The sequence below is a fragment of the Coregonus lavaretus genome (genome assembly GCF_964263955.1).
Source record: "Coregonus lavaretus genome assembly, contig: HAP1_SCAFFOLD_1452, whole genome shotgun sequence".
NCBI lineage: Eukaryota > Metazoa > Chordata > Actinopteri > Salmoniformes > Salmonidae > Coregonus > Coregonus lavaretus.
In genome coordinates, this window is record NW_028161647.1 from 21,404 (window position 1) to 45,758 (window position 24,355).

At 43.3% G+C, this 24,355-nt stretch overlaps 1 protein-coding gene across 2 annotated transcripts in view; it reads right to left on the reverse strand.

Moving 5' to 3' along the window:
* The window catches only part of LOC311120291 (alpha-2-macroglobulin-like), a 36,505-nt gene extending 14,387 nt beyond the window's left edge, over nt 1–22,118 (reverse strand). For both annotated transcript variants that reach the window (XM_084194921.1, XM_084194920.1), the window contains exons 1-18: nt 21,918–22,118; nt 21,075–21,255; nt 20,587–20,743; nt 19,884–19,936; nt 18,929–18,949; nt 18,431–18,596; nt 18,227–18,311; nt 17,321–17,471; nt 17,071–17,191; nt 16,761–16,870; nt 16,438–16,608; nt 15,954–16,187; nt 15,672–15,738; nt 14,362–14,507; nt 5,524–5,673; nt 4,573–4,725; nt 4,269–4,356; nt 3,875–4,067 (exon numbers count right to left, since the gene is read on the reverse strand). In XM_084194921.1, coding sequence (XP_084051047.1) covers nt 3,875–4,067; nt 4,269–4,356; nt 4,573–4,725; nt 5,524–5,673; nt 14,362–14,507; nt 15,672–15,738; nt 15,954–16,187; nt 16,438–16,608; nt 16,761–16,870; nt 17,071–17,191; nt 17,321–17,471; nt 18,227–18,311; nt 18,431–18,596; nt 18,929–18,949; nt 19,884–19,936; nt 20,587–20,743; nt 21,075–21,255; nt 21,918–22,003 — 2,333 coding nt within the window. In that variant the 5' untranslated portion in view covers nt 22,004–22,118. The remainder of the gene's footprint in view (nt 1–3,874; nt 4,068–4,268; nt 4,357–4,572; nt 4,726–5,523; nt 5,674–14,361; nt 14,508–15,671; nt 15,739–15,953; nt 16,188–16,437; nt 16,609–16,760; nt 16,871–17,070; nt 17,192–17,320; nt 17,472–18,226; nt 18,312–18,430; nt 18,597–18,928; nt 18,950–19,883; nt 19,937–20,586; nt 20,744–21,074; nt 21,256–21,917) is intronic.
* Nucleotides 22,119–24,355: the final 2,237 nt, after the last annotated feature.

Below are 24,355 nucleotides of genomic sequence, written 5' to 3' on the forward strand. Positions count from 1 at the left end.
CGGCTCCCCCCAGCGCCATCTGCTCAGGGTCAGAGTCGTCCGGAGCGGGAACGGGCAGACCCCTACCAGGACGTCCTCTGGCTGCTAGCAGATTGTCCAGCCGGATGGCCATGTCCACCAGTTGGGAGAACGATAGCATGGCATCACGGCAGGCTAGCTCCCGTCGGACGTCCTCCCTTAGGTGGCACTGGAAATGGTCGATCAGGGCCCGCTCGTTCCACCCGGACCCCGCTGCCAGCGTCCGGAGCTCCAGCGCGTAGTCCTGTGCGGACCTCGTCCCCTGCCTCAGATGGACCAGTTGTTCACCCTCTAGCGGGTGATCGAAAACGGTCCGAAAGAGGCGAGCAAACTCCCTGTAGTCCTCCAACGCGGCAGCTCCCTCGTTCCACACCGCGTTGGCCCACTCCAGGGCTCTCCCACAAAGGCAGGAAACGAGGATGGATACCTTCTCCCACTCCAGTGGCGCCGGCCTGATGCTGGAGAAATACATCTCTAGTTGGAGCAGAAATCCCTTACATCGCACTGCCATCCCATCAAACGCTGGTGGCCGGGATATATGGATCCCTCCAGGGGCTGGGGTGTAGGTGGCTGGATCCGGTTGACCAGCTGGTCTCGATAGATCGGGTCCTCTCTTCTCCAGGCGTTGTACTACCTGAAGAACCCAATCCATCGCTTCCCCCAAGCTGGCGAGCATCGAGGAATGCTCCTGGACCCTTGCCACAACTTCAGGCATGCGGTCTTCTCCTGCAGACTCCATATCAGATCAGGTGAGTGATTCTGTGACGAGGTGTGAATGAAGGAGTCAGGCGCAGGGGGTAAAACACCGAAGTCCAGAGTTTATTCCGTTTACATAAATAAAACGAACCCAGCGTCAAAACGAAACTATCACAAGGGAAATATTCCACTTTGGCAATAACAAATGGAAGAGTAGCTCAACCGAGCTACTCGCTCTCACAAATACAATCACTCACAAAGACAAGGGGAACAGAGGGAGCACTTATACACATACTAATTAGGGGAATGAGCACCAGGTGTGTGTGATTGACAAGACAAGACATGACAAGTGGAGTGATGAGAATAGGATCGGCAGTAGCTAGTATCCGGTAACGACGAACGCCGAATCCTGCCCGAACAAGGAGGGGAGGCAGCCTCGGCGGAAGTCATGACAGGTGCATGCATATGCATTCACCCCCTTTGCTATGAAGCCCCTAAATAAGATCTGGTGCAACCAATTACCTTCAGAAGTCACATAATTAGTGAAATAAAGTCCACCTGTGTGCAATCTAAGTGTCACATGATCTGTCACATGATCTCAGTATATATACACCTGTTCTGAAAGGCTCCAGAGTCTGCAACACCACTAAGCAAGGGGCACCACCAAGCAAGCGGCACCATGAAGACCAAGGAGCTCTCCAAACAGGTCAGGGACAAAGTTGTGGAGAAGTACAGATCAGGGTTGGGTTGTAAAAAAATAACAGAAACTTTTAATATCTCACGGAGCACCATTAAATCCATTATTAGAAAATGGAAAGAATATGGCACCACAACAAACCTGCCAAGAGAGAGCCGCCCACCAAAACTCACGGACCAGGCAAGGAGGGCATTAATCAGAGAGGCAACAAAGAGACCAAAGATAACCCTGAAGGAGCTGCAAAGCTGCACAGCGGAGATTCAAGTATCTGTCCATAGGACCACTTTAAGCCATACACTATACAGAGCTGGGCTTTACGGAAGAGTGGCCAGAAAAAAGCCATTGCTTAAAGAAAAAAAGGCATGTGGGAGACTCCCCAGACATATGGAAGAAGGTACTCTGGTCAGATGAGACAAAAATTTAGCTTTTTATCCATCAAGGAAAAAGCTATGTCTGGCGCAAACCCAACACCTCTCATCACCCCGAGAACACCATCCCCACAGTGAAACATGGTGGTGGCAGCATCATGCTGTGGGGATGTTTTTCATCGGCAGGGTCTGGGAAATTGGTCAGAATTGAAGGAATGATGGATGGCGCTAAATACAGGGACATTCTTGAGGGAAACCTGTTTCAGTCTTCCAGAGATTTGAGACTGGGATGGAGGTTCACCTTCCAGCTGGACAATGACCCTAAGCATACTGCTAAAGCAACACTTGAGTGGTTTAACGGGAAACATTTAAATGTCTTGGAATGGCCTAGTCAAAGCCCAGACCTCAATCCAGGGTGAATAGTTACGCACGCTCAAGTTTTCCGTTTTTTTGTCTTATTTCTTGTTTGTCTCACCCAAAAAAATATTTTGCATCTTCAAAGTGGTAGGCATGTTGTGTAAATCAAATGATACAAACCCCCAAAAAATCAATTTTAATTCCAGGTTGTAAGGCAACAAAAAAGGAAAAATGCCAAGGGGGGTGAATACTTTCGCAAGCCACTGTAACAACATGTCTGGCCTATGTTAAAAGTGTTTAAAAAAAGTTTAAAGCATTTGTTAGGTGTTAAGCCGGTGTTAAATGATGCTTAAAATGATTAAAAGACAAAAAAGCGATTGTGATTGTGTTGAATTGTGTTTGGGAAATAGAGATAGACATGAACCAGGTTTCCATTCAACCTTTTTGCGCGCGTAAAGTATGTTGGAAAAAATGTAATGACAGGCCTGATGGAAACAGAACATTTGTCTGTAAAAATGTCGAATTGTCGACAAAAAAAATACGATAGACAAGGTGGGACCTTTTTGTGTCAGTAAAATAGATTATGCGAGAAATGGTGGTGGAAACGCTTTTAATGCGCAAATATTGATATAATAACCATCATATCTAAGTAAACTTGGAATCACGCGATGACATGTTGTGTGGTCCTCCCACTACAACTCGTCGGGAGAACATGCAGTTTATTAGGCTTCAGATTAAATAAATATTGAGGGTTTTATTCTGGTGACATGATGATCGATGATTGGCTGTCATTTGACAAATAAAAAGAACCTCGCTCTTTTGTCCATAACAATCTCATCATATAGTCAATTTGATGGAAATATCTCCGGTGGGAAAATACGCATATTGTTTTTATGCGGATTGTAGAAAATATTTGCATGAAAATCTGTCGCCAATCGGATGGAAACCTAGCTATGGTTTTAAAAAGGTAGTGGTAATATTTCATTCAATACAGAAATGTGTAGGCAGCTTAATTTACCCCTTGTGCCAAGAGACCAATTCTTTGGGACAAGCTATGTTTTCAATACTGTAATGTTTACATGAATTCTGATTATTTCCAGGGATACACAACATCCTGAAATATATGTCGATATCTTTGTTAGAAAGAATACTATATTTCCCTTGACGGAGTGATGCTGAATGTAAAACATTTATCAATTATACACCACTCTCCCCTACTCTGTAATGCAGTTTAATGAGGTACAGGTTCCTAATCTAGACCACTAATGTATGTTTGATATAGGTGGGTTGGTTGTTTAGCAACAAAACTGACACGTACGCAACTATGGGGCAAAACAGACGGGCTGGCTTAGATTGTTGACAAGTTAACTATATTTTGCCTCCAAATGCTTATTGAAAACATAAATACATTTGCACAATGAGCACTTGTTGTTTCTCAAATACATCATTACAGTTGCTGGTTAGCTAGCTAGCGAATTTTTGGCATATTAGCATTGACATGACATGAGTCAAAACACCTCAAAACAAGACATGGTATCAATAATAAGGTACTACGAGCTCAAACGAGCCACCGACTATTCTCCACATGGCAGCTTCTTGTCATTGTTGCTAACTATCTGACCGTTCAGAATCATAACATCACACAGCCTTCTGCCTCAATGATGCGCGCGCGTTATTTTTGTGATATTGTCAGTCAACTCATCTATAAGACAACAGCCTCACTGTGCAGTGCTCTTACCCAACTTCCACAAGATCCCATATCCATGTCTCAGGGAAGAACGTACGGACCGTCTCTATGGGTGGCGGAGGTGGAGCGGCACCATGTCCGGCTCCGATTAATCCAGCTTGACCCACTTGAATTCGCTGACCTGATGCACCCGTTTCAAGGCTGTCCATTTCTACAGTGCGGGAGTGGTATCTGTAGGGTATATCTAAAACAAAACAGTCATTATTCTCGTGTTAGAATCAGCCTGGTCAAACCAGACCGAATGCTGCGCTCACTGGTGATGCATGCAGCGTTCAGACTGGTTTAACCAGGCTATGTTAGAATAACAAAAACCATACATTTTCCAAGATTCAACAAAGACTTCTGGCAATGACGAGAGTAAGCGGTGTTAAGGAGGACATCTCACCATAGGATCGATGGTACTGGTTCCCCTTGTAATTTAGGCAGGAAGGTACTCTTAGAATCAGATTAGTTGCCAGCTTCAGTCCCAGTTTCTAGAAATGTAAGAATCACAAACAAGAGAGCTCGATATTAATGAATGTCTCAGTTTTATTTTTCTATTCTATATGTTTTTTTGTTGTTGCCTCAAACAGGCTATTTTAGCAATGTATAATTTAAGAAGATGAATGCATGGTAACAGTTTGGTAACTGATTCTTATGAGAGAGAGGAAAAGAGGCTTCAAGGTAAGAGAAAACAAGGCAGAAGTTACCTGAAAAACTTCATAAGGTTCCTTTTTCTCCTCAGTTAGTCCATCTGGGTATGGCATTACATATCTCCTTGGTCTTACATGTAAACATGCTACTGGATCTTCAAGCTCGTAGGGAATGTATGTTGTCTCCTTGACTGGTAACAAATCAAATATCTGGAATGGGATAATAAGGAGACGTGAAATGACCTTGTTCATTGGGCGCCAAACAGAAGGCAGTGACTACTTAGACTTGTCTAATTTCATTTTCCATTGCTAAACGTTTTTAAAATGCTTTCCGTGCCCTAATGAACACAACCCAGAATTTGAACTTATTAAAGTCACACTATGCAGAAATCGCTCCTCCATTTCCTGGTTGCTTCTTTGGTCCCCGTTCTTAAGTTTTGTTTTTGCATCTTTTACTTTTGGGTTTGTACACCATCTTCAAACAGCTGAAACAACAATATTTATGGTTATGGAAAATATATTTCACAGCGGTTTATGTGACAAAATAGCCTAGTATAGTGTAGAGAATCATTGTACCATCTAAACCGCTGTGAAATATATTTTCCATAACCATAAATATTGTTGTTTCAGCTGTTTGAAGATGGTGTACAAACCCAAAAGTAAAAGATGCAAAAACAAAACTTAAGAACGGGGACCAAAGAAATAGCACACATAGAACAGATACAATGCTTCTTAGACTTCCTTTCAAGTAGATCTATTACTCACATTTCTATGTGAATTTGGTTGAATTCAGGTCGCCCAAAAAGTTACATATTGCCACTTTAAGTACCAATAGGGATATGCTTTCCAGTTGATGAAAGCACACCCATTGGCCCACTGTGAACAGACCCACTCTAAGTCTGCTGTAGTCACTTCTTATTCCCCTGAAGCTGTTTGTATTCCCAGCACCACAAAAGCTGTTTATATGGTGGTATGACCGTTGACATTCACTTCAGTGAGCTCTGTTACCTTGTCAGCATCCAGCCTCTTCCCTGGCTCCATGATGTGAACACTCTTGTCCACAGTGCTGAGGCCACAGAGGGAGCCGGGCTGGGCCGAGAGCTGCAGGGTGTTCTCCTCCCCTGGGACCGCTTTTGAGGGTGAGAACTCCACCAACACCTGGCACACATGACATACACAAGTGTACATGATACACCTTTAGTGTACACAATATCTTTGTGATGAGGGTATGACACACACAGACGCATGCACACTGTAAAAACGGCCAGCTCATCTCCTTTCCAAGACCCCAACTTTCTTTTGGTTTTCTTATTGAAATAAGGTCACGCCAATCATCATAATTGTATCAGCCAATCAGCAGCCTTTCCCCCGGGACTTAGCATAATACCTGACCAGCCAGGGCCTCAGACAGTCTGTAGTTTCCATTCTGATGACCAACCAATTTTTCTCTTCTCTTATTCTACCTCCTTAGAACAAATTGCTTTTCTTTCTGATGTTTTATTGAAGGTGCAGCTAAATGTAAGTCCCAAAATCCTGTCTGTTGTAAATATGTACCATTTGTGTTAAACTTGGCAGCTAGCTAGCTAGCTCGCGTACTCCCGCTAGCATTAGCATTAGCATTGTCATCCGGAATGCGTTACTATTTAGCATGCATATTAGCGATTAGCATTTGTTAGCATTTGTCTGTGGTGCTAGGCTATTTTCGGTTATAGATTGCTCATGCTTATTATGTTTTATATTGTGTAGATATTTCTACATTGCTCTGTTGTTTGTTTGTGCATCTAGCATGTGTTTGGGTCCGCATAGCCTGTTTAGTTTGTAGGCATATTTTTCCCATACTGTGCTATAGCCTAAGTTCTCCTCTTTTCTTTGCAGAACCACAATTAGTATCAGAGAGGGTGGTGTTGTATTTGTGTGTGTGGATCTTCATTAAACCATTGAACTGGAACTACTGCATCCTCGTGTTCTGAACGGACACCCTGTGGTGGTTGCTACCGGCCTAAAATCCAGCACCTAGGTTTTTTATCCCTTTTTATTGGTCCTTCGAAATCATAAACAACCCATATTTTTCATGGTCCTTACGAGCAGGATGCAGTAACTGCCAGAGTCCAAGGAAGCCAGTCACCAGAGAAGATCCTCCACAAGTTGTGGTTCGTCCCCACCGTCAGACTCGCCCCCCGCATCGTCTGGTCGACTATGAGGTATGCTACGAGTCAAGGCAGACGATCACCACACACACAACAACACACCACTCCAACGAGGGACCACGTGTAGAGGGCACTGTGAGTGGAATTAATTACTCTCGCAACAAGAACAGCAGCAGCTACCTTCCGCACACCTTCTCCGCCCAGCTGAGAGTGCACCTACCGTGGACTAACTCCTACCATCCCCAACTTTATCAATGAATACCCACGAGAGTTTGCAAGACTGAAGTTGGCCCTCGACAATGTGCTGCCTGTAGATGCAACAGAGTGCTTCAAGTTTCAGATATTGTTGGACCACCTGAAGTTGGAAGAGGCTTTGCTAATTGCCAACTCCTACAGCAACAGCAGGTACACATACAGTGACACCATGGAGTCCCTCACAGAACTGTATGGCCAGCCCCACCTGTTTGCCCTCCAATGCATTGCAGGGTTAATGGATGGCCCCAACATCAAGAGTGGTGACACCAAGGCATTCCGAACATTCGCTCTGAGGATGCGTGCCTTGGTTGGCATGTTGGATCAGCTAGGGAGTAATGGACAGACATAACTGAGGTGTGGATCACATGTCTCCCGCCTCTTAGCTAAGTTATCACACAACCTAAGAGTCAGCTTCAAGAGATGTGTGAACCCCATCAAGACACCCATTCCAACCCTCCTTCACCTAGCAGAGTGGCTTGAGTACGACGTGAGAGTACAAGTAGATGACACACAGTTCAGTAGCGACCAAAGCAGGGACCACCCTAGCTCATGCCGAGATCAACATGAAGACAAATCCTTCCCTAAGACCATCACCATCCTCCACGGGGGTGAGCAGAGAAAGGACAAAGCGAAGTCTCTGCGCAGAACCAATCTCCGGAGGAAAAGTCACGTGAGAAGCCAAATAAGTATTGTCGTTCTGCAACACCATGCAGCATTACATGAATCAATGCACCAACTTTCAGCTCCTTTCCAAAGAACAGAAAGAATCCTGGATCAAGACAAATGAAAGATGTGGGAAGTGTGGACGCGAACACCAAGCAGCTCAGTGTACTCTCAAGGCTAAGTGCAAGAAGTGCGAGAAGAAGCATCTTGAGATTCTCCACGAGGTCAACACTAGTCGGACTGCTACAAAGAACGCTAGCACGAACACTATGAAGACCACCAGCACAAAGGCGCCAACAGAGGCCTGGTGAGCTCCACTGCAGAGACCCTCTACGTTGATCGACCTTCCGGCAGCAGTAAGGTGTTGCTGAAGATGAGTGGAGTCATCTTGCAGAGCGGCAACAAGTCACTTGACACGTACGCCCTGTTGGACGACAGGTCGGAGCGCACTATACCTCTACACGAAGCAGCAGAGCAGCTAGGCCTCCAAGGCAATTCTGAGGACTTCGTACTGTGCGTCAAGATATTTGAGTCATCCATGGAGCTTCTTTGTCATTCTCTGTGGCCCCTGTTACTCAACCAATCCTTTGACATCCACAGAGCCTTCACAGCTGAATAGTTGGGCCTTGCACCGCATACCTACCCTGTCAAAGCCCTTCAGAAAAGGTATCGGCACCTCAAAGGCCTTCCTCTTCAACCGCTGTATCAGGCGCAGCCGCTACTGCGCATCGGATCAGACATTCCCCATCTAATCACCCCGTAAGAGCCAGTGCGTTTGGGTCCCCCTGGCGGACCTGCCGCCATCAAAACTTAGCTCAGATGGACCCTTAAAAGTTCCTTCATACATCCCTCGTCTCTCCATCTGCAGAGCTCTTCAGCCATGTAGAGAAGCTCTGGCAGTTGGATACGCTACCATACAGGAGTGAGAAGCTCGTCACATGGTCCAAACAAGATGTAGAAGCCATGCATCTACTGGAGGAGAAGACAGTCAAGGTCGAAATGGACAGGGTTCAAAGGTACGCCACTCCCCTTTTGTGGAAGAAGAACCTTCGTCCCTTGAAAGCTAAACCGTGATGATTACCCTGAGGTCTATGAGTGGCAGGTACTTCCCTTTGGGACGACATGTAGCCCCTGCTGCACCACGTTTGCCCTTCGGAAGCTTGCGTTTAACCACAGTGAGCCCAAAGAAGATGTGAGCTTCTCTGTAGAATGCTGTTTCTATGTAGACAACTGTCTACAAAGTCTCCCCTCTGCAGATGAAGCCAAGAAACTGGTGGACAAGTTGAAGCACCTTCTTGCCAAGAGCGCACCCTTGGATTACGATGGCAATGTCTGTCTGACACTCTTGGCTATAAGCACGGTCACATGGAGAAAGTTGAACCCACCATGCGCAACATATATCGGATCCTTGCCAGCCAGTACGATCCACTTGGCTTCATCGTTCCATACACCACACGGCCAAGGTTGTGGTCCAAAGGCTCTGGGATAAGAAAAGAGGGTGGGATGTCCCAGACCTACCTGAAAATCTTCTCCAAGCGTGGCTTATTTGGGAGAACGAACTTCCACAGCTGTCTCAGGTCACACTACCAAGGTGTTACATCAGCACCGACATGGATCTCCCAACCAGCACAAGAAGTGTTCAAGTCCTCAGTGATGCCTCAGAACGTGCGTACGGTGCCATTGCGTACCTCCATACTGAAGACACCAAGGGACGGATCCAAGTGGCATTCCTTGCAGCAAGATCAAGAGTGGCCCCGAAACAACAACAGTCAATGCCAAGACTCGAGCTCTGTGCAGCACTCACCGGTGCCCAGCTGGCCGTGGTCATCAGAAAATAACTCACTGAGGAAATCCACGAGGTCATGTCTGGTCGGATTCTACAACAGTCTTAACCTGGCTCCAGTCAGACTCCTGCACGTACAAAGTATTTGTAGGCACAAGAGTCACAGAAATACAGGAGCTCACGGACCCCCAGGCCTGGCGTTACATGTACACGGAGAGAAATCGACGATATCACACATGGCAAGACGCTGTCTCAGCTTATAGAACACAACCGTTGGAGTCAAGGTCCTCCATTCCTGTGGCAGGCCCAGTCATCCTGGCCCGAGAAGATCCGACCAAGTACCTCCTGATGAAGCAGAGGAGCTGCGGAAGCTTACCTTCTGTGGACTCCTGTCAGCGGACACCAAGTCATCTCTCCCTGATGTTGCCCAGTTCAACACTTTCCATGAGCTGGTGGAAGCCACAGTGCAGTTGCTACACGGGGCGGCAAGTAGTGTCGACAACCCTTCAGCCGACGATTTCAAGCAAGCAGAACTCAAAGTACTCAGACATGCTCAGTCTGAGAGCTTCCCAGAAGACCTCTCCCTACTAGAGGAAGGCAAGCCAGTCCCTCCGAGCAGCCGTCTGGTGACACTGGCCCCGGAGTATGACAACGACACCGGACTGATTCGTGTTGGAAGTCACCTTCGGAGGTGTGACCAGCTGGGCCCTGACGTTCTTCACCCAGTAGTTCTGGACCCAGGTCATCCGCTCACCAGGTTGCTGCTCAATAAATATGATGAGCAGCTGAGACACCCGGGCCAAGACAGGGTGTTTGCTGAGTTACATTGAAGGTTCTGGATTCTGAGAGGGAGGGCAGCTATTCGGCGTTTTCAGCTTGGTTGCGCCGAATGCAGGAATTGGCAAGGCCAGCCAGATGTGCCTAGGATGGCTGACCTGCCTCCAGCCCGACTGCGGCTCCACAAGCCCACATTCTATTATACAGGTGTGGACTGCTTTGGACCGTATATCATCAAGATTGGCCCGAAGAAATGAAAAGAGATGGGGCATCATCTTTAAGCGCATGACCACCCAGGCTGTACACGTGGATCTACTGACGAACATGGATTCTGATTTGTTCCTAAAGGCTTTGAGAGGCTTCATCGCTCAAAGAGAAATCAGATCCTGTCTGATCGAGGAACAAATTTCAAGGGAGGGAAGCGGGAGCTACAGGAGGCCTTCATGACTCTCCACCCATAGTTCCAGGAACAGTTAAATAGTCAGAAGATTCGCTTCGCCTTCAACCTACCAAGTGCACCGCACTTTGGAGGATGCTGGGAGAGGGAGATCAGATCCATCAAGACTGCCCTGCAAACCACCCTTGGCGCGCAGACCATCTCCGAAGAGGTGCTGAGGACTGTCCTAATTGAAGTAGAAGGGATCTTACATTTACATCATTTAGCAGACGATCTTATCCAGAGCGACTTACAAATTGGTGCATTCAACTTATGATAGCCAGTGGGACAACCACTTTTTTTTTTATGGAGGGGTGGGGGAGGGAGGGGGGGGGTAGAATGATTACTTTGATACTATTCCAGGTATTCCTTAAAGAGGTAGGGTTTCAAGTGTCTCCGGAAGGTGGTCAGTGACTCCGCTGTCCTGGCGTCGTGGGGGAGCTTGTTCCACCATTGGGGTGCCAGAGCAGCGAATAGCTTTGACTGGGCTGAGTGGGAGCTGTGCTTCCGTAGAGGTAGGGGGGCTAGCAGGCCAGAGGTGGATGAACGTAGTGCCCTCGTTTGGGTGTAGGGTCTGATCAGAGCCTGAAGGTAAGGAGGTGCCGTTCCCCTCACAGCTCCGTAGGCAAGCACCATGGTCTTGTAGTAGATGCAAGCCTCAACTGGAAGCCAGTGGAGTGTGCGGAGGAGCGGGGTGACATGAGAGAACTTGGGAAGGTTGAAAACCAGACTACAATCCCTTGGGATATGTTTCGTCGGACATCGCGGATCCGGACCCAATCACTTCTAACTCTCTTCTCATGGGGCGGCCAGACTCGTCACTACCACAGGTGGTCTACCCAGAGTCTGAACTGCTCAGTCGCAAAATATGTAGACACAGCCAGGTTCTAGCCGACAATTTCTGGCACTGTTTCACAGTAAGGAAGAGCTTATAGTTGGGACTGTTGTGATGATCAGCTTCCTAGGGCACTGTGGCAAATTGGAACTGTCAAGTCAGTTATCCCTGGAGCAGACGGGAAAGTGAGGACAGCAGAGATCGAAGTCAAGGACAGAACCTACGTCAGGCCTGTTGCTTGACTCATCCAGCTTCCCGCCCTTCCTCAAGAAGCTACTGACCCTTAGCTGGCTTGTCAGTTGTAGCAAATAGGTACAACACATTTGGGGTCAGCTGTGAAAATGGACAGCTCATCTCCTTTCCAAGACCCCAACTTTTGGTTTTCTTATTGAAATTAGGTAATGTCAATCATCATAATTGTATTAGCCAATCAGCAGCCTTTTTTCCCGGGACTTAGCATAATACCTGACCTGGCAGGGCCTCAGGCAGTCTGTAGTTTCCATTCTGATGATCCACTGGTTTTTCACTCCTCCATATTCTACCTCCTTAGAAAACATTGCTTTTCTTTCTGATGTTTTATTGTACGTGCAGCTAAATGTAAGTGCCAAAATCCTGATGTCTTGTTGTTTGGAGCTAAATAGAGTCTGTTGTAAATATCTAGCATTTGTGTTAAACTTGCTAGCTCGCGTACACCCGCTAGTGTTAGCATTAACATTAGCATTGTCATCCGGAATGCATTACTATTTAGCATGCTAGTTAGTGGTTAGCATTAGTTAGCATTTGTCTGTGGTGCAAGGCTATTTTCGGTTGTAGATTGCTCATGCTTATTATGTGCAGATATTTCTACATTACTCTATTGTTTCGTTGTGCATCTAGTATGTGTTTGGGTCCACATATCCTATTTAGTTTGTTGACATGCAAAGAGGCATATTTTTCCCATACTGTGCTATAGCCTGAGTTCTCCTCTTTTCTTTACAGAACCACAATTAGTATCAGAGAGAGTGGTGTTGTATGTGTGTGTGTAGATCTTCATGTGGTCCTCTGTAGCTCAATTGGTAGAGCATGGCGCTTGTAACGCCAGGGTAGTGGGTTCGATCCCCGGGACCACCCATACGTAAAAATGTATGCGCACATGACTGTAAGTCGCTTTGGGTAAAAACGTCTGCTAAATGGCATATAATAATAATAATTATAAACCCTTGAACTGGAACTACTGCTTCCTTGTGTTCTGAAAGGACACCCTGTGGTGGTTGCTACCGGCCTAAAATCCAGCACCTAAGTTTTTTATTGGTCCTTCGAATTCATAAACAACCCATATTTTTCACTTACAGTGAGGCAAAAAAGTATTTGATCCCCTGCTGATTTTGTACGTTTGCCCACTGACAAAGAAATGATCAGTCTATAATTTTAATGGTAGGTTTATTTGAACAGTGAGAGACAGAATAACAACAACAAAAATCCAGAAAAATGCATGTCAAAAATGTTATAAATTGATTTGCATTTTAATGAGGGTAATAAGTATTTCACCCCCTCTCAATCAAAAAGATTTCTGGCTCCCAGGTGTCTTTTATACAGGGAACGAGCTGAGATTAGGAGCACACTCTTAAAGGGAGTGCTCCTAATCTCAGCTTGTTACCTGTATAAAAGACACCTGTCCACAGAAGCAATCAATCAATCAGATTCCAAACTCTCCACCATGGCCAAGACCAAAGAGCTCTCCAAGGATGTCAGGGACAAGATTGTAGACCTACACAAGGCTGGAATGGGCTACAAGACCATCGCCAAGCAGCTTGGTGAGAAGGTGACAACAGTTGGTGCGATTATTCACAAATGGAAGAAACACAAAAGAACTGTCAGTCTCCCTCGGCCTGGGGCTCCATGCAAGATCTCACCTCGTGGAGCTGCAATGATCATGAGAACGGTGAGGAATCAGCCCAGAACTACACGGGAGGATCTTGTCAAAGATCTCAAGGCAGCTGGGACCATTGTCACCAAGAAAACAATTGGTAACACACTACGCCGTGAAGGACTGAAATCCTGCAGCACCCGCAAGGTCCCCCATCTCAAGAAAGCACATATACAGGGCCGTCTGAAGTTTGCCAATGTACATCTGAATGATTCAGAGGAGAACTGGGTGAAAGTGTTGTGGTCAGATGAGACCAAAATGGAGCTCTTTGGCATCAACTCAACTCGCCGTGTTTGGAGGAGGAGGAATGCTGCCTATGACCCCAATAACACCATCCCCACCGTCAAACATGTAGGTGGAAACATTATGCTTTGGGGGTGTTTTTCTGCTAAGGGGACAGGACAACTTCACTGCATCAAAGGGACGATGGACGGGGCCATGTACCGTCAAATCTTGGGTGAGAACCTCCTTCCCTCAGCCAGGGCATTGAGAATGGGTTGTGGATGGGTATTCCAGCATGACAATGACCCAAAACACACAGCCAAGGCAACAAAGGAGTGGCTCAAGAAGAAGCACATTAAGGTCCTGGAGTGGCCTAGCCAGTCTCCAGACGTAATCCCATAGAAAATCTGTGGCGGGAGCTGAAGGTTCGAGTTGCCAAACGTCAGCCTCGAAACCTTAATGACTTGGAGAAGATCTGCAAAGAGGAGTGGGACAAAATCCCTCCTGAGATGTGTGCAAACCTGGTGGCCAACTACAAGAAACGTCTGACCTCTGTGATTGCCAACAAGGGTTTTGCCACCAAGTACTAAGTCATGTTTTGCAGAGGGGTCAAATACTTATTTCCCTCATTAAAATGCAAATCAATTTATAACATTTTTGACATGCGTTTTACTGGATTTTTGTTGTTGTTATTCTGTCGCTCATTGTTCAAATAAACCTACCATTACAATTATAGACTGATCATGTCTTTGTCAGTGGGCAATTGTACAAAATCAGCAGGGGATCAAATACTTTTTCCCCTCACTGTACATATACCCACACCTTGTGCCTGAAGCATTTCTCAGTGGGGAAGTTCATGCTGTGGGCGATTACAGTCTCGCTGGGAAGCATACTGTACACCAGGACCTGTATCACTGGCGCCATCTCTGGAACCACTGCCAACTTCAAGGTGACTTCACCCTCAGTTACTGCAACGCAAGAGCATGTCACACTGAGTACGTTTACATGCACAGTAATAATTAGATAGTAAACTGATTATGGCAGTAAACAGATTATGCAAGAGTCACCTTACTCTATCTTAATCGATGTAATGTCAAAATCTAAGAAAGCATACGCCGATTAAAACACCAGGGGCATATAAACGTTGGGTATGCACAAAATATGCCCCTAAACATTCATAACATACGCCAGTTTTCACTCAAAAGTTGGTATTTATAAAAACTGAACTTGAAGTGAGAATGTGCTTATCCTCCTGCAAACTTCAGACCATGCATGGTTGAAGGATTGCATTGCAAGATGGCAAAAGTAGCCTTGTGCAGGAATATATGACACTCTTATTCATAACAAAAATCAGTTAGCTAAATATAATAATAATAATAATAATAATAGAATCATTTTCCCTTAGTGAGCGAAAATCGATGTATTTTATCTTTGCATTCTAAAATAATATGAAATAAATACCTATTTCTAATTATTCATTTCATTACCATAATCATTGCAGAATAAATCCTCACCTTTTCTGACTGTGATGGTTTCATAGGCTACTCGCGAAATAGCCTATAGGCCTACAACAAGTTAGGATAGGCTACCAATCGTCCCATCTCTCATTTCATTGGACCCACTTCACAATAAATAGATACGCTTTTTCAATTATTTTGCTCTATGCGATCCGAAAAACTGATCGCAGACGATTCACCTTTTTCATTGACTTTTGTAGGCGTCTGAATACTGTAATGTCGAATTTCTCGAGTAGACAATATTTCATTTGTAAACATAATACATAAATTATATAATGCAGAATAAATTCCTCACCTTTTCTGGCCATGATGAGTTCATATTCCCGAAGTAGCCATAAAACAAATTACCATGCACATCTCTCATTTAATTGGGCCTATTAAATAGGCTAATCTGCATTTATCAGAGTGCACCAGTAGCCTGATTTCAGACATCCATGTGAACAGGATTATTAAGGAAAGCGTTCTTCTTGCAAAACGTAAACGTTTTAATCTAAGTATTATATTAATCTGCCTTTCCACAATAATTGCTTTATTGTGTGCATGTAACCATACTCACTGTCATTGTCATCAAGCACCTTCCAGTACGTTCATAATTACTTAATAAAACTTCCTCACCAGGACTCCCCTGCTGCACGGTAACCTTCATGTGTCCATGCTGAACTATTGCCCCTCTGGATAAGGCCTGGAGGAGGGAAAAACAGTTATCCCATCAAGTTAGCAAGAAGGAGATGATGAGGAGTATTGGTGTTGTATAGGGACATCCTTCCTTTGAAGGTGAGAGGCTGGGACTAGGTCTGAAATAACCCTGGTCAAAATAGTGCACTTAGAGAATAGGGTTCCATTTTGGACGCACCCTGGGTTTGCAGGTTGTCACAACTTGTTCCTGGTTCTACTCACCAGGTAGATGACATCCACGGAGCCCTTTGGGACGGTCTCCCCTATGATGGTGTACTGGATGGTGATTGACACTTCCTCCTCACATGCCAGTGGTTTCTCCATCTTCTGAATAGCCAGAGAGCTGGACGTTTTACTGTGAGGGGCAGTGGGCTGGATCAGTGAGAGAATGTGTTGCCCTCTGTTGAAATAGGGGACCCTGTATCTAGTGTTCTCCTCTTGTGGTGTGTTGCTTACCTGGAAAGCCAAAGAGGGAAGAGAGAGTATAACTGAAGGCTCAATCCCAAATCAACCCTTAGAGCTCCGCCTTGCCCTCTGATAGGCTAAGTGGAAGTTCACCATATTGCTTATTATACCAATGGAATCTTCTCAGATCTCCACAAGAACATGATAGGCCCTAGGGTGTAGGGTCAAGGGGGTGATTTGGGAGCATGAAGAGTCTTCAGAGTTTCAGAGTATTTAAAAACCTAGAAGGAATCATACTTACTATGAGGTTAATATTCTCTTTGGGCATACTGGTTGTGTTGAGGGAGAAACTGGCAATACCATGACTGTCCGTGGTTAGGTTCTGGAGACGATGTGAGGACCAGCCTTTCTTCTCCAACAGGTAGACTAACATGTCAGAGATAGGTGTGTTGTTGTAGTGAACAACGTTTATCTGATGAAAAAGGGGGGAAAGTTCTATGAAGTGATGCTACATGTGTCACTGTTACCTACCATTGGTAGTTAGGTAAACAGGAATGTCAAAGAGCAAATGGCATCCACAATTCAACAAAGTTCAAGAAACAATAACACTCGATTTGGACTTACCTTGCCCTCAATAATTGATCCATGTTCATAGATTTTGGGTGTGTCGACAAATGTGAGTTTTCCAATCAGATAGGAGAGTGCTATGTGTTTTTCCTCTGACTGTGTAATACCTGTCAAAGAAAAACAAATGATAATAGCATGGTTTATTTCACAGCCACACGTGCCACCATGATGCACAATGGCAGTTCACAATGCAGAAGCTGAATTGCAGTGCAGCTTACATAAGATTTAAAAACATTATTAAAAACAGAAAACATTAAATGTTGTCATGACTTTTCCCAACTCCAAATTCTTGTGATGAATGACTTGCCTGTCCCCTCCTCCTCTACTTTTGTGTTTAAACTAAGCCTGTCTATGAGCATTTTCTGGCCAGCCTTCTTTGTGAAAATTGACATGTTGAAGACATGAGAAGCACAGCCAGTTTGATCCATCTGGGAAAAGCAAGCAAAAGCCCACACATTAAGAACTGATTTAAATCAATTTAACCACATCACATTAAAATGTAATATGATGTGAAAACAATTATACTGATGATAGTTTCTTCAGGAAAGATTACAGACCTTTATTGACTCTTTGTGGCATGGGGGTGTATAATCAGGAACTCCTTGTGGATTTTTCTCATCAATTATTATTGGGATGAATACATTGTACCCTAAAGGTCGGCACAACTCTACCTCTGCTTTACCAGGTACAGGCTGTCCATATGTGTATCTGATTTTATTTTCATAATAAAACACATTAAAAACATAAAACATCATACATTTCCTACTTAGAGAGACATAGTATATTATAAACCTCATGTGAGACATTACAAATACAACAACTTATAATGCATTATACCTGCAGGCATTATTTAAGTCAAGTGTTTTCAACATTGTCAATGCATCTGGACCTGTATTCATAAAGCCTCTTAGTGTATGAGTGCTGATCTAAGGTCAGTGTGATCTTTTGATCACATGGACAGGGGAGATGTGATCCTAGGTCAGCAATCCTACTCTGAGATGCTTTATGACTACAGGCCCAACTGTTCATGTAAATGCCACTGTCCCAAACTTTTGAATTCTCAGGCTACTCATAGAAGCAATTTATGACATTGAGCAGTAGTAGCATTGTAGGTCTTCAATTAGTATTTGTCATTAGCTCAGACCTGGGTTCAAATACATGCATATTTAAGTATTTGTTTCCAAATACACTATTTCAAATAACCCTAGGACCAAACAGACCTGGGTTGAAATGAATGGAGTATTACAATAGTTAATACTGAATTACTTGTATTTTCAAAGAAAAAATATCAAAATACTTACTTTGAAATGTATGTAAAAGTAATTAAAATACTTAAAATAGTATTTGAATCAAGTTCTGCATTACCGTAATGCGATTAATTAGACAGTGACATTTAGCTGAGTTACACATTGTCTTGTAACTACAGTGCATTGCAAAATGGCGATACTGTACTGTTGACTCACGTTGCACACACTTGTACTTTATACTCCTCTTGAACAATGCTGATCTCATCGGTGAGGTTCATTTTGATCTCAAACTTTGGCAAAACTAGATATGAAAGAACAGAAGTTAACTCATGTATGTTCCAGTATTGTGACGTATTGATTCAACTGGCAGATCCATAATATTATGTAGCATGAAAGGTAAAAGAAAGAAGCTCAATTTACCATATTTTTCTACCTTGAAGTGATGGTATATTTTGTTATCACCAATCCACACTACAATAGCATAAGATCCTACAGGTGCTTCAGAGTTCAGGGGGTGAGAAAGCTGCAGAATGTTGCCACTGGATGAAGTATTGACCCACTGTCCAATCCTGTTCTGATGAACATCCTATTGATTCATAGAACAAGGGACATGTTTAGTAGGGCACAACATTGTGGAACGTTCAGATACAAATATGTTATGTAGGCCAAACATGCCTGTCTAACATGTAGAATAAGGAGTCACGTCAGTTCTATTCATTACATTCTATCTGCAACGTTCCGAAGTTTGCTTGTTGAAGGTGGCCCAGATGTTATCACATAAAGCTTATAGGGAGTCTTCTAGTAACTGCCATGTGGAAATGAATGATGACCTCCAGTACCTAGCTGGTGGAGTCATTGTCTTATGTCGTAGTATTTAGTGACAGTCATCATAAATTGACAGACGAATAAGGGTCTTACCTCAAGTTCCACAATGTTGTACTGTGAAGGGCAAGACAAAAGATTGGTTAATGTTTTATGAATAACTCTCAAATTCCCCCAAAATGACCAAAAGAGCAAAACTGTCTACAACTATAGGGACTAGGTAGGTGCTTGGATTTGTCTCTTCAACTAAACATCACAAGTAGTATTTGCACTGGAACTCTAATGTCAATTCAGTAAATTAATTCAATCTCAGGAAAGAAAATCCCATACAATCCAATCTGACCTACAGTATATGAATGGAAAACCCCATGTCCTGTGGTGAAGGTTTGAGGATCTTAAAATCCACCCACACAGGTTTATTTAGAGAACCTCTGCAGAACCTTTGCCCTGAGTGCTATGTGCCTCAAATGTTTGTGTAGCCTTATCAAACAGACAGATTTTGGATTTTGCCCAATAGTTGTTCAAAACATTTCCCATTTCCAAAGTCTTATTGTTCATGGAGTACTAACAAGATGTGTATGACATGTCATAGCTACTTGATTGCTAAATTAAAATAAAAATTTACAGTATATTCTACATAATAAGCCTTGTCCGTAAGGCAGGAGCCTATGTCCTGTTTCTGTAGCATGAAGGAGCCTGGACAGGACGCTAGTCTATTGCTGGGCATTAACCTCAATCCATCTCCTTAATGTTCAGTGCCAAGCAGAGTGGCATCGGGTCTCATTTTTAGAGTCTTTGGTAAGGCTCGACACCCTCAAACTTCCATTCTCAGTGAGGACACTAACCACAAGGCCGCAGAGTTGAGTTGGTTGGACAATATCGTACATAGTGTTACATAATACCTGAATGCTATGTCTATCAGACAGTAATGTGACGTTGTGACCCTTGAGATCTGTCTTTCTGTTTGAAAGAGTGGAGATACTGATCTAAAGGACGACCAAATACAGGTAATTGTTTTCAATATTCAATGTTGCACATTTTCAACACTCACCAGCTGATTGACAGGGCTAAAACTGGTATCCAAGGTGATCACTCTAAACTGCACTGAAAAAAGACAATGAAAAGACAAAGACAAGCACTCAATGAGAATTTTAGAAGCATAATTTAGCTAACTTTCCCAGGTTTTCCAGAAATCCCTGTTGAAGGATTCCCAGATTCCAGGAATCTTTCAGCCAGGATTTCTGAAAAACCTGGGATTTTCAGGAAAGTTAACAGAATTTTGCAAGACAGCTTTTCTGGATAATATTTTAGTGTTGGTACTAAAGCCCCAATTCAATAAATTGCAGATAAAGGAAAACTGCTCTGCGAGTTCGCTGAAAATATTTACACTATCGATATCTTTTTATTTATTTTATGTAACCATTATTTTACCAGGTAAGTTGACTGAGAACACATTCTCATTTACAGCAACAACCTGGGGAATAGTTACAGGGAGAGGAGGGGGGATGAATGAGTCAATTGGGATCCAATGATAATGTCCAGCAGAGGAACAGCTTTTAACATGTGGTATGTTGGTTCAAACTCCAGTGTACATATTCTGAATGAACCCACAGCAGATTTTTTATTTATCTGCACCTGATGGTCCTCTTTCAAGTGTCTCTGGGATGACAGAGCATAATAGAAACATGCTATCACCTAATTGTCCTGTTTCTTAGCAAGCAGACTAATTGTGTACTGGCTCTGTGTAAAATTACCTGTTTGTCCCGGGTTGTAGATTGGTTTATCCGTTTGGACGAATGTCATCGGGCTGTACGGTTTGATCATGACCTTTCTCTCCTCTGTTGATAGAAAAGTTTCACCTCGAATCTCCACCTTAAATCTTTGCACTTCGTCACTCTCCACATGAGGGGCCTGTCAGGGAGACAATGAACCAATAACATATGATCCAGTGTGGCTTAGTTGGTAAGAACGTGCTGCTAACAACATCAAGGTTGTGAAGGTTCAATCACTTCTCCTTTCATCAGTGTGTTTTAAAAATGCTTTTTCTTTAGTAGTTGATGTCATCTTTTTTTATGTCAAATTTCAGCCTGAATTCCAGAAAAGTTATAGTAAGCCACCACATTGATATTTCCCATAAAATAAGATGGCATTGCACACACAATTAAGAGATGCATCACAAAGCTAAGAAGTATAGTAAACTCTTATTGGAATGGTTCTGGATGTCGCCCAGTGCGGGGCTGACCTGAAACTGGAAGCAGCGGTGAAACTCTTGGTCAGAACTCTCTTGGAGAATACTTTTGTTCTGTCCATTGGCAATCAGAGATATGGTCATGACCAGGGTCTCGTTGGGCTGCAGAAGGCTGGCACAAAGCTTAGCCTCTGAGCCTGCCTGGATCACTGCAGGAATGGCTACCATGTAAACCCTACAGAGAACATATGCACGCACAGCAACAAACACACAGGAAAATCAGTACAAAATGAGAGGGCACTTCTAAACAAGAAACTACATATGTAGGATCTTAATTTGACCAGTATTGTCAAAGAAAAAGAATCCTGCAGCAACAGGATTTGAACATTTAGTCCATAATGTTGCTTGATCAGGGGTACCCTTACGAAAAAAAAAACACATGAAAATCACGTGTTCACATCAAGGACAGTACTTTACTTTAAAAGGCATAATTGACATTAATTTAATTTAAACAGTCATGGTCCCCTGCAGGTTTTGTGCTGTTACAGGTTTGTTCCAGGGACGTCACCAATAATGTTTTTAGGATGTTCTTAGAACGTTGCCATGGTCCCCTGGAGGTTTTTGTCTAGTTGCGGTGAAAATACAGTATTTATACGTTTTTGTATTTTTTGGGGGGGGGGGTGAATGGGCCAATAAAAAATAAAAAATCAAGATAAAAAAATCAAGAATAATTTTTGAAAAGCCTTTATTTGTAGGTGAAATACACAGAACAAATATCTGCAGAAAGGATAGATGAAAAACCATTCTAAATTTCCTCTCTGACAGAGAGAATGTTACTCCAGGACGAGACGCCACATGTCTGATTACTAAATTCTAACTGACTGCAGATTTACTTACGGTCTTGGAGTTTTTTGACAGACACAAAGCCAGTGAAAGCAGACAAAGAGTATCCATCTCCAAACGTGATGCCCAGAAGGAACCATGACTCAATGAGAGAAATAAAAACACCAGGTCAGCCTATATCCCAGTATTCCTACTGGCAAGACCTCCCTACTGCACTGTGTAGAGGACAAGCAGAGGAACCGGTGTAGCCAGGTTAAATGATTGAAGTAAAAGCCTTGTGAATATTTGACCAATTTGTGTCAATAACAGTGATTTTCAGTGATTGGCAGATTCTCTGGCTTTGAGACTACACATGCACCATCAATATACATACAGTACAGTGTACGACATTGGCTTGCACTATAACCTGATTACATCTCAATAGTTTGCATGCAATGCCTGTTTTTTTTACTTTGTCCATAATATATAGTGGGGTCCAAAATTATTCGATCCTTTGATAAAGATTAGCAAAAAAGACTGTCAAATAAATAATACAAATACTGAGCTATATGGTATGATATTTTTTGGAACAGTTATATTATTTTATACTTATACAATTGTTCAGAGAAATATATTTTGTTTAACAAGTAATACCAAAAATCTCGAAAACATAAGGTTATAAATTATTGGATCCCCGGTTCTCAATACTCCAGCACCCTCCCATTTCGGGGATAATGATACTGAGCCTTTTTCTCAAATGTTTTATGAGATTGGAGAACACATTGGGAGGGATCTTAGACCAATCCTCCATACAGAATCTTTCCCGATCCTTGATATCCTTCATCTGTGCTTATGGACTTTCCTCTTCAATTGAAACCACAGGTTTTCAATGGGGTTCAAGTCTGGAGACTGAGATGGCCATTGCGAAATGTTGATTTTGTGGTCAATTAACCCTTTTGGGGTTTTTTGATTTTTACTTGGGGTTATTGTCTTGCTGGAAGATTCACTTGAGGTTGTACCATGTGAGTTCATATGTTTACCTGTGAAGTGTACCTTTGACTTTTTTGTACCTCAGGGAAAAACATTGTACCCAGAGCCGGCTCTACAGGGTGGCAAAGCCGGGCATGGACCCCCAGATAGAATTTGTGCCCCCACAGTTTTGTTTCCCCATAAACATAACAAATGGTATATGAATTACAATGCACCTGACGACCTGTTGGATTGAACAAAAACTGAACCAGTGGAAGCAGAGTTTATTGATTCTTGCAAAGTGAAATCACATCCACAGCCAGCAACAACAAATGGACCCCACTCAGTGTTCTTCAAAGATACGGCGGGCCTTTGTCAGCAATGCAGACTGTGCTGTTAGCACTGAAACATGGATTTTGAATAACATATGGGACATCTACAGCAATGTGCAAAAATGTATTCAGCATGTTACATCAATGAAAAGCCCAGCATGTCCAGCTGGCATTTGAGAGGGACCTGACAAGTACATTTCATCAGGAAGGAGAATGGAATCAGAATCTTCTCATGAGTTTCAACACAGCATGGAGGAGGCTGCAACTCGTCTAAATAGTAAGCTACAACCTTTATGGCCCTGGACGCCGTGCTAGAATTATACATTAATTGGTTTTCCCTCACGTAAGCCTAGGGGTCGTTTGGCTAGTGGGGCTTCTCTTCAACATGCTTTCTTCAAGAATGCCAAGAGTGTGAAAAGCTGTCATCAAGGCAAAGGGTGGCTATTTGAAGAATCTCAAATATAAAATATATTTTGATTTGTTTAACACTTTTTTGGTTACTACATGATTCCATATGTGTTATTTCATTGTTTTGATGTCTTCACTATTATTCTACAATGTAGTTATGCATATACACTACAGGTCAAAAGTTTTAGAACACCTACTCATTCAAGGGTGTTTTTAATTAAAAAAATAAAGAAACACCCTTGAATGAGTAGGTGTTCTAAAACGTTTAACCTGTAGTATATATGCATGACTCACACATACTGGTAGCCTAGTTTCAGCTGAATATCATCTGTCAAACTGGTCTCACAGACTAGACATAACATAGTAAAAGTAAATCCGGTACAATCATATTAGTAAGATGTGTTACGTTTGGTATGGTTATACAAGACAGATGGCTACTTAAGGCAAGGAAGGAGGGAGGGTTGGCGGCCATGCGGGGGGGCAGGCGTATAACGCATAAATACTGTATTCTCACTGCATCTATCAAAAACCTCCAGGGGACCATGACACAACGTTCTAAGAACGTCCTAAAAACATTATTGGAGACGTCCCTGGAACAAACCTGGAACAGCACAAAACCTGCAGGGGACCATGACTGTTTCAATTGAATTAATGTCAATTATGCCTTTTAAAGTAAAGTATTCTCATTGACGTGATCACATGTGAATTTCATGTGTTTTTTTCATAAGTGAACCACTGATCAAGCAACATTATGGACTAAACGTTCAAATCCTGTTGCTGCAGGATTCTTTTTCAATGACAATA